This window comes from Priapulus caudatus, unplaced genomic scaffold, assembly GCF_000485595.1.
Source record: "Priapulus caudatus unplaced genomic scaffold, Priapulus_caudatus-5.0.1 Scaffold122, whole genome shotgun sequence".
Taxonomy (NCBI): Eukaryota; Metazoa; Priapulida; class Priapulimorpha; order Priapulimorphida; family Priapulidae; genus Priapulus; species Priapulus caudatus.
This window is the reverse complement of record NW_014577183.1, coordinates 143,383-153,462: the sequence shown is the minus strand read 5'-3', so window position 1 is coordinate 153,462 and position 10,080 is coordinate 143,383. Positions and strand designations below refer to the sequence as shown.

The window sequence follows — 10,080 nt, the reverse complement described above, 5'->3', positions numbered from 1 at the left end:
ACGCTCGATATCTCTCCACAACGCTTGACATATCTTTCCACCGCGCTCGATATCTCTCCACCACGCTCCACAATGCTCGCTAGGCTATGCCTATCCCGTCGGAACTGTCCTGTTTTTCGACCGCGATCGAACGATCGCAAGAAGAGCGGTCATGATTCGTTTCTGTACCGTACCGCGCGCGTGGTTCATTAACCCAGATGCCGTATGCCAAGGGTGCCGTTCGTTAACCCAGATGCGTCCAGGTGTAAGCATGCGCCTCTCTCTGTCGTTGCAGGAGCATCAAGGACGAAATCATCGACGTCGAGATGCTCGATGAGGAGGAGAAGAAGCAGGGAGGAGGAGGACGCAGCTACGACTTTGCGATCTCCCCGTCCCTCACCGTGCTCGGTGAGCACTCCTACAGCAAGGCGATGCCCGTCTATGAACCGACTCCGCCGCAATCGCCCGACAACAACTCCATGGAGGCAGAACCACCAGGTGGGCATCCATCCCTTAGCTTCCCGTTTCCCTCGGTTACCGCCGGGACATGCGCACGCATTGGCCGGGGGGAAATCCTTCGCGCGACATGTGCTGTGGGTCGCTAAAACTTTAGAGTGGGGGATCTCGAACAAGCGGCGAAACGCAGCTTTGCGGGCGAAAAACCGAGCGGGCGAAATATTGCTGCTGCGTTGGGATGGATGCTGCTGTTGCTGCGGTGGCGGGGGATGGTAGCAGAGCCCACTCGGACTCGGAGATACGCGGCAACTGACGAGAAAGGGCACTTTTTTCTTCCGCAGAGAAACGTAACATTTCGGAAGCCGTGTACAGAGGAAGACAGGAGCAGCTCGGCGGACGCCACGAGCAATAGAGGCGGCCGACTACCACCGCTGAGATCCACTCCTGAATGAATGAACGTCGGGGGAGGGGGGGGGAATGTCGAGGAGATGTACAAACGATGATTAAAACGAGGCGAGATGACGAAATCGTCAACGATTAAATGACAGTGACGCCACGGACCAAACTGTAAATACTATGTGTATGTGCGCAATTTAGCTGAGTTCGCCCTAGTGAGCGTATGGCGCCGCCGTCTCCTGTGACGGCGAAACTTGCCCGTCGCGTGCGTTTGGGTAGAGCGAATTATTTATGATGCATTGTATATTTGCAGTTTACTATTTGTTCGCACGAGTGGGTGCGTAATTGGAACGTAGATCTTGGTGGGAATGTGTGTGTAAACGATCTCGTTTAGCACGGTAAGAATCGTTATTTGAAGCTAGTGAGTTGCACACTTCACGAACGACGAAGGTTACTAATTGTAACTAAATTGAGTTGGCGGTCGATACGCCGTCACGGTGTGCTTGTTTACGCACTGTTGTAAATACTGTAAATAGCATGCAGCCGTGCAGATTTTGCATTTCGGCCGGGATGTGATGTGGCATTCTGCAAGCGCGCGGCGGTATAGGCTTATGGTGAATGGCATCAGTCTTCTTGATAGCTGTTGTTGAAGCTTTAGCGTAGTTAAAATGCCAGGCGTTTCTTTTATAGTGAAGCATCTCTTCTTTCAGGTGTATGTGTTCGATTAAATAAGCTGTGAATGATCGTAACGAGGTAACTAACAGACACTGTCAGACAGTATACTTAATCATGTGTATGGTACATAATTAGTAATCATTGTGTTAAACCTGTTAAAGGTTGTATCACTGCATAATTTGCAGCTGAATTGTGAACACAAGAGTCATGTGTTTACTATTGTCACTGGTAGTTTTGCTCGGATGTTATGAATGTGCACTAGTCGCATACTACTGTATACGCTGTATATTTCGCGGTGGTTTAATTTTTGCTAATTTTGCGAACGCGTCCCCGACCGCGAAAATAACAACACGTGAATAATTCACCAACCGCGAAATTGTCCATCAAGTCTGAATTCCCGAAATATCTGTACGCGAAAAACATGGCGTATACAGTATCTTAACCGATATTACGACGCAAGGGTAGTTGTCTACTTCTGGCCTACTGGATTAGCTAGTCTCTTGTTTCAGATAGTTATTGTTTTGTTTTAAGCTGGTTATCAGTGCAGTAATCATATTCAGTGTAAACACACTGCATGCTTATCAATAAATCATGAGAACTTATTCTGGATATTTTTTCACGTATTTAATCAGAATTTTCCATCAAGGTAACATTACGTCAACTCCAAACTCTTGGCACTATTTTTTATTCAAAGAGTTCAGGGTGCATTAATGCTACAGCCGTGAATTTTTACTTAGACACACAAAGTGTTTGTAGGCAGATTAACTTTCCCCCGGGCGTAGGTTAGGGTTAGGGTTAGGGAAATAAGGCCATGTCTAGCACAGAAGTATGACCGTGGAATCTTTCGGTGGAAGATTTGGACTTTGAAGCGTACGAAGTGACTAGTGCTGCCACGTAACGGCTCCGTCCATCTACGCCCGGGGGAAAGTGACACCCAAGTTTGTATGCAAGTCTAATGAGTGGTAAATAACGAGGTGTTTTAATTAAATTAAATTTAAGTAACCCCCCACCCACAACCCTTCTCCTCTCACTTCAACCGGTTTACATGCAGTTGCGGTGGTACAAGTAGATCTGACAAAATCCGAACAAGAATCGTGACGTGGAAACACGTTTAGTAAGCTAGCGTAGTAACAATCGGTAGTAGATAGGGAACAAACTGTACTGGCGGATTTAGTAGTCTAGCATAGTAACAATCGGTAGTAGAGAGGTAACGAACTTTGTATTAGCAGATTTAATAATATAGCGTAGTAACAATCGGTAGTAGATAGGGGAGGAACTTTGTATTAGCAGATTTAGTAATCTAGCGTAGTAACAATCGGTAGTAGAGAGGTAACGAACTTTGTATTAGCAGATTTAGTAATCTAGCGTAGTAACAATCGGTAGTAGAGAGTGGACGAACTTTGTACTGGCGGATTTAGGAACCCAGCAGACTAACAATCGGCAGTAGAGTAGAGTAACAATCGGTAATAGAGAGGGGACGAAGTTTTCTGCTGGTCGCGCGACGGCAAGACGCGACTGCCTCACGTGGATGTCATCTCACTCTCTGGCGTCTGCATGCGTCTGTCGGAGAACGGGTCGACCGTGGCCATCAGTTCGTTGAGCTTGCTGACGACTGCGCTGCCTTCCTGCCACCTGTTGTGCTGCAACGCGTCATAAAACAAGAGACCTGTGTCAGCAGTACAGAGGGGTGGAGGCGGTTCCATCAGAGGTATGTAAATAGACAATTTCTACTCGGACATTACGGCTGAAGGGGTCGTTGTCGTATGTGTACCCAAGTATAGTACCCGAGGTGTCGGCGAGTATGTCGCCTACGCCTACTCCCTAACCCTAACACTCTAACCCTAACCCTAACCATATCAAATAGTTACCTCAGGTACATATTATACACCATTATACGACAACGACCCTTCGTGCGACATTACGTACTTATGTTTAGGTGTACGTGAATGGAGAATTTCTACTCGGACAGTACATGCAGTTATGTTCCGGGAACATTTCAACTCGGACAACTTAAGTGCGGTCACGTTCAGGGGTACGTAAATAGAGAATCGCTATTCGTTGTACTCTTACAGTCCACTGATTCCACCGGGAGTACATAATAGGGAATTTCTTCTCAAAAAGAACGTAAAGTTATGTTCAGGAGTACGTAAATAGAGAATCTCTGTTCATTTACTCTTAATTCCTCTGAGTTAGTTTCCCCAGCTTCAGCGAAAATAACCGATACCACGTTAGCGTTTCGACCCATTTGCATCAACCCCAGGTGGAAGCCCTGCCGAGTAATACCAATTTGAATGGAACAGTGTCCTGGAAATCCCGACGTCGTCACTATATATACTACTTACCATGCCTCGCGCCCCACGCCCCACGGTCCCACCCCGCCACACCATGGAATCCTCAGAGCAGCCGATACTTCGGCCGATACTTCGAGATTGGAGGTCTGTTACTAACCTGCACGCAGACCTTCATGAGATACCTACGGAGCGGCTGATACTTAGCGTAGGGCACAAACCACGGATTGGTGATAGTGTAGCGGCGCTCCCACACACAAGCATCACCTGGGTGAAATCACTTTTTTAACTTCTAGAATACTCAATGCACAAAACTAGCGGATATTGTTAATATACACTCAGGTAGGTCTCTTATATTAACTCCTTCTCCACAGAATTCGTACTCAGCGCGCAAATGGATAAACTCACCTCAGCGCTCGTTAATAATGGGAAACACATAAGAAATGGTCGTGGTCACTATGTTTGTTGAATAGGAACACCTGGCAGCGTTATTCACGTGCGTGATTTGCCACACTGCGTACAAATAGATATGTTGTATATTAGGCCATGGGAATTTTCTTGCCTTTATACGCTTTGTGAATTCAATAAACCCCTGTTATCATCCTGCTTCATATAATGTACAAATACGCTATCGGGTGAATTATGGCTTGCATAATTACAGTATGCGTTACTTCGTACCAGGTGATCACCCGTGCGTATTAATGGTACTTAAAATAATTGCCGAAATAGGGTGTTTGATGGGTAGTAAAACCTAGAGAATATTAAGGTTTAGAAATATTCTATATCGCTGCAGTATAAGAACAAATAGCACGTCGCGAATAAATTATTGAATCTCCGCAGAAGCGGTCACTCCACAATCCAGTACTAGAAAATATACACAGATAAGCAAGTACGTAACCTGCAAGCGAGAGTAGAATGCGAGAACCCCTAAGCGTTTGTTTGTGATTTTCCTTAGGATGGAAAAAGCTCATATACACTATAAGTCTTCGCGATCCCAAGGTAAGACAAACTAAGTTGCGAAAATTATCGGTTGGTCTGTACGGGTATTGGTTTTTATTTGTAGAACTTATATCACAGAATCGGATATAATAGACAAAAATACGGTTACAATTAATGAGATGCCTCTCTCCAGGCATATCGTGTAATAGGATGGATATATCACGCTGCTATAATGACAAATAGTAGTGCGAAATTAGGTGGAACGACCTCGCAGATCCCTCGTGAATAGTTTATCTCGAGTTATTGTAAACCCGCTGCCTCACTCCTTAATGATAAAAATAGAAATATGCGAAATAGATGGTGTTACTAGGCTGCCCAAATGGATTTTTTTAGTCATCAATTCAGTCCCGCCTTGTATGACATTGACACACATAGCCGTGCTTTAGTGAAATTATCAAGTTTGAACTGAAGTGGGCGTCGGTGTATTGTGGTATTGTAGAAAAATATATCACGTGCATAAAATGACAAATAGGGTGCGGACTTTTTGACATCCTTCGTAAATGGTGTTATTGCCGGTGAAGCGTAGTAAGGCACTACTTAGTCACGTCGTATAAGGACAAAATAGGTGGCTTATATCACGCTGCTATAATTGGACAAATAGCGTGCGAAAATAGGTTTATGTGAGTACTCTAGGATGGATATATCACGTGCTAAATATGGCAAATAATAGCTACAAAATAGATGGTGGGGGAATAATAGGCCTATTTGATTATAATAAATCACGTTTCATAATGACTTTATAACTATCGCCTGCGAAAACATAATAGACTTGTTTGTGTGTATAGGATGGATATATCACGTGCGTTCTCAATTTGTTATAATGATGGTTCAAATAAAGGTACAAAATATTCACCGAACTTTTACTATTCGAATTATGTTGGGTGAATATAAGAAGTAACTGGAATAATGGATCACGTGGCATTCTATCTCAATGCGAGCATTAATATAGTTCGTTCGAAGGATGATCGGTGGTGAATAGAATGCAGGTGGGGATATTATCACAGCTGCTGTGTTAATGACTATATGATAAGGTGTGCGAGAAATAGTGGTGTATAGGAATGGAATAAATATCACTGCTATAATGAATAAACTATGTGCCGCGAAATTCAGTGTGCGTGTATAGGATTGATTATATCACGTGCCTATAATGACAAATAGGCATACGAAAATTAGATGGTGTATAGGATGCGATATATCACGTGCTTATAATGACAAATAGTGGCTGCGAAATAGGTGGTGATATCAGGATGGATATATTCACGCTGCTATAATGACAAAATAGTACGAAATAGGTGCAAGTGTGCGCATAGGCATGGTTATAGTTTGTATAATGACATTAATTTGGCACCCCACAACAATATGCCTTCAAATAATGTTTGTTTTTGACACCGGTTGTGTTCTGGTCTAACCTCTCTTCGATTGCACAATGACTTGATGTGCTGCTCCTCTCGCGGGGCTTTAAAACTTGATGGGCGTGGGAATGTCCATGGGGACGATTCCCACGTTCTTTCCCGAAGTTTCCGCTCGCGCTCGTCCCCCCGAGGAACGAGACAAGTGTTCCCCCCCTTAGAACGAAGTGAACGTCAGTGTGTTTCAAACCGCTAGTGGTGTGCGGAAATGCCGTATAACCGCGTCGTTTTATGAAGAACTTACGACTTCGCGATTGCTTGGAACGCCACACTGAGTCGAAGATAACAATGCATTTCGAGGGGAACATCAGCGCTTACTCTCCGTGAGTCATGTTTTCTAGCGCACGCTAATATACTGTCTGACCTTCGTCGGTCCATAGATTGTGTATGCGGTGATAGTGTGCGGGACACAATATCGAGTGCTTATAGTTTATCAATAGTCTATTGATAGACTGCGAGTGGAGGAGTCGTAGTTTCTCACGTAGTGCACTACATGTAATAAATTTGAGTGTTAGTTTCGAATTAAAAATCCCCTAATACTTTATATGGGGCAAGGAAAGCATCCAAATGATAGGGCCACTCCGAGGAGCAATGACATCCGTGTTGCCGAATCTGCCTTACTGCTGTCCTATGTTAAGCGGCCCACAGACTATCCCCAACGTTAATGGTGTATGGAGGTTGATTCTTGGGTTTTTGTGTTTATGTACTGCATTGGTTTGAACCGATTAAGGTTATTGTGGTGGTGGTCAATACTACAACAAGATTTGTACATAATACATTATGTGTAAGCGTTTGCTAACCCTAGGTGTTTTTAATGTCTATCATGGAAAGTCTGGGCCACGCTTTAGTTGTGAGTATTATAGGCTTTACATTAATTTCAGTAAGCATCCAACTTTTTATGATCATCACAGTTTCAAGGTGCTTGTTCTTCTCCATGTGTATAGTGACATTTGTTGTATGCTACCTCGATAGATACATTGTATGATCGTAGGAGTGTGATTAATCATAACTAACATTATATCGCGACTCCCCCTTTTGTTAAGAGTTATGAACACAGTTCCAAGCGTTACACACTGCTTGGCGGTGCATGCGGGGGAGTGTTGGCGCGCGGCGAGTTCTCACTCACGCCTGTTGTTTACTGAATCCGACCCATGTTCAAATGTGGTTTAGTTCCAGGTTGGGTCGCCCGTGCCGTGCGAGCTGTGAGATCTATTCTTGAAAATGGAAATGGTACTTGAATTATACTATCTATATTGTGTATACTTACCTTTACATATGGTGGTATTAATTAGACGTCGTCCGAGGCCAACGGCGCGGAGGTAAAATTCCAGTTCTGGGCTCTAAGGTGGTTGTTATGTTGGATTGGAAATGTTTCTAGAGCCGGAAATATTCATTCATAGGGTTTGAGGTTGGACCCGATGGAACCATCCGTTAACGGAAAACATCAAATTGAGTCGAAGAGAATGGTTGAAATGTTTGATAGCAGATGCTAAGCTGTTCTCAGTTCATAACAACGCAGTTGGTGGCTGTAGTCAGGAGTGTCGGCCAGCGTTTAATTTAATTGGGTTTCAATTAAACTGAGGTGGCCTTCTGCCCTTAGAAGTAGTATTCTGTCGTAAAGTAGGTTTTGATCGCACACAAATTTTCTTTTTTCCTCAAAATGCTCCAGCGCAAACTCCGCACACAGACGTTTTGGTAGGGTGGCTTTGCTGAGGAAAGCGCTCAGGCTACCAATTGCCGCTCCACACGTAATTTCGACGGGACCATTCTCCTGAATTGCTCTCTCCCTCATGTATGGACGGAGGCGAAGGTACCAAGGTTCGCATTCGTTCTCAGGCGGTGGTTGGTGTGTTAGTATGGAGGCACATAAAGGAGTAAGGCCTGCGACGGGGAGGATCAGCCACGCGCGACACTGGTGGGTATTCAGCTTTGCCGGACCGCGACTGAACGAATTAAGAGATGAGAAAGCTAGTTAGTCGACGACTGGCATAACAGCCCGATTCCAGTGGAATTGTCAGCTGAAGGAAGCCTTATATAGGCCTTCACAATGTCGCATCCAGGTGCCAAACGCTAATTGCTCCAGTACGAGACTAGCAAATACTTCGCTGTCATGCCCATCAATCTACACGACCTTATGACAATAACTCTAGTTGCTCCCCATTTCACTGCGCGTTTGCTTAAACCCACAAAAAGAGGCCAGAGTAAAACTTGCATTCTGGCGCAATTACTAAAGACTGTATTCCCAAACAAAATTGCCTCGAAGTCCGTCGGCCGTTGACGTGACGCTCCAGCATGTATGTTACCATCTTTGCTCGGCCGTACCGCTGTGGGTACCGCCAGGGCCCCGGCACCGGGGCTGCGGGACGGGTTGCTCCGGCAGATTGGTGAGAATTTAACTGTCTTAATATCATCAGAGAATTTGCAACAATCTTGGAGGTATTTCAGAAATCCTTTGTGATGAGACCGAACAACTCGCAGAATAGAAACAATGCGCGAGAACTAGAGTTTATTTTGCCATCAAGTTGGTAGAATAATATGATTATCGCAATGGAAGTATTTGCCCTTAGAATCTAGTAGTGTTGAGAAAGTAGCCGTTTTTGCCAAAGCGCACTAGTGAGCCTTTCTTAATGCAAATAAGACAAGTTGTGCCAGCAATGTTGTTGCTTATCGACTATATATAGACCTAATACCCTCCTGCGGCAAAACAAACTCGCGATTCTCCTCTTATTATCTTACAGCGTCTTTTGTTTGGACGTTGCAAATCCCATCCATTCGGTCGCACTTCGTATGCGCTATCTCCTCGCGTGTTGGAGGTTCATAAACCCAGACAAGAAGAACATGTGGGCCATACTCCAAACAATATATTTCCCCAACTGCGTCATTGCGCGCATACAATAAAGGTTAACATTTACAGGCTGGTTCCATAATAATGCGGATACCATTCACACATTCCCACCCTTGGTCAGAAAATTCTACACTGACACCTTTCCATGTTCTTTGACTCAATTTGATCTGTCTTGATGAATGTCTTCAGAGTTCATGTCGGTAAAAAATTTAGCCTAAATGTGATTTTCATAATATAACAGCCCGTAGCCAGGCTTTTTATATTGGGAGCGGGTTCGTTTTCAAATGTGTGATATGTTTGCTTGCAGGGGGTGTACACGGAAATTTGTTACCCATGTTGATGGTTAACTGTTTAACTCCAAAGTGCGACGACGCTCGCGAAGGGGGTCTGGGGTTCTAAAAACTTTAAAAAAGTACCTACACCACCTCAGATGCGTTTTCTGCGCCGAGGCAGGGTGGTCCGGACTCCTTGGGACCCCCCTGGTACACCGCCCTCTGCTCGGGCGCGAAGCGACCAGGCGGAGCCGAGGAGACCAAATAGTCACATACGCACCGAGGCGCGTCGCGGAGGGGATGTGGGCAGGAGTTGAGTGTTTCACTAGTTCACCCTCCCCGCCCCCGAACGATGGGATTGCCCAATTATTACCACCTTAAATGGGGCGGAGTAGGTGAATTCCTTGCCAATATTAAAAAAAAAAAAAGGTTTTTCGTTGGGGGCTCCGGGGGGGGGGTCGTTTACAGAGTACAGGAACTGTACAGGGTTATTAATGGGGTGATTTTCCTTATAAAAAATTGGGTCTTGGGAATGGTGTCTAAAATGTAAGAATTTTAAATAATATTTTGAAAGTTGTTAATATTGGAATTGAACTTTAGTTGGGGGGTGCGTACACCACGTGCTATGACTACTCACTCTATACTGTTATTTATAACTGGTTATATCAATACTGCATGGTTATTATATCACTACCAGTATTTATACTGGTTTATCAATACTGTCGGCTTATTATACTACAGTATTATATACTGGTTTATCA

General features: G+C 44.5%; 1 protein-coding gene and 1 long non-coding RNA gene across 2 annotated transcripts in view; one reads left to right on the top strand and one right to left on the bottom strand.

Moving 5' to 3' along the window:
* Nucleotides 1–2,108, top strand: part of LOC106805667 (cyclic AMP-responsive element-binding protein 3-like protein 4) — a gene marked incomplete in the record, with an annotated part of 10,261 nt that extends 8,153 nt beyond the window's left edge. The window contains 2 exon segments of the mRNA XM_014807358.1: nucleotides 275–477; nucleotides 777–2,108. Coding sequence (XP_014662844.1) covers nucleotides 275–477; nucleotides 777–847 — 274 coding nt within the window.
* A 9-nt stretch (nucleotides 2,109–2,117) lies between these two features.
* LOC106805668 overlaps nucleotides 2,118–10,080 on the bottom strand; it is an 8,775-nt gene continuing 812 nt past the window's right edge. The window contains exon 2 of the long non-coding RNA XR_001393455.1: nucleotides 2,118–3,146. This is a non-coding gene — a long non-coding RNA (uncharacterized LOC106805668). The remainder of the gene's footprint in view (nucleotides 3,147–10,080) is intronic.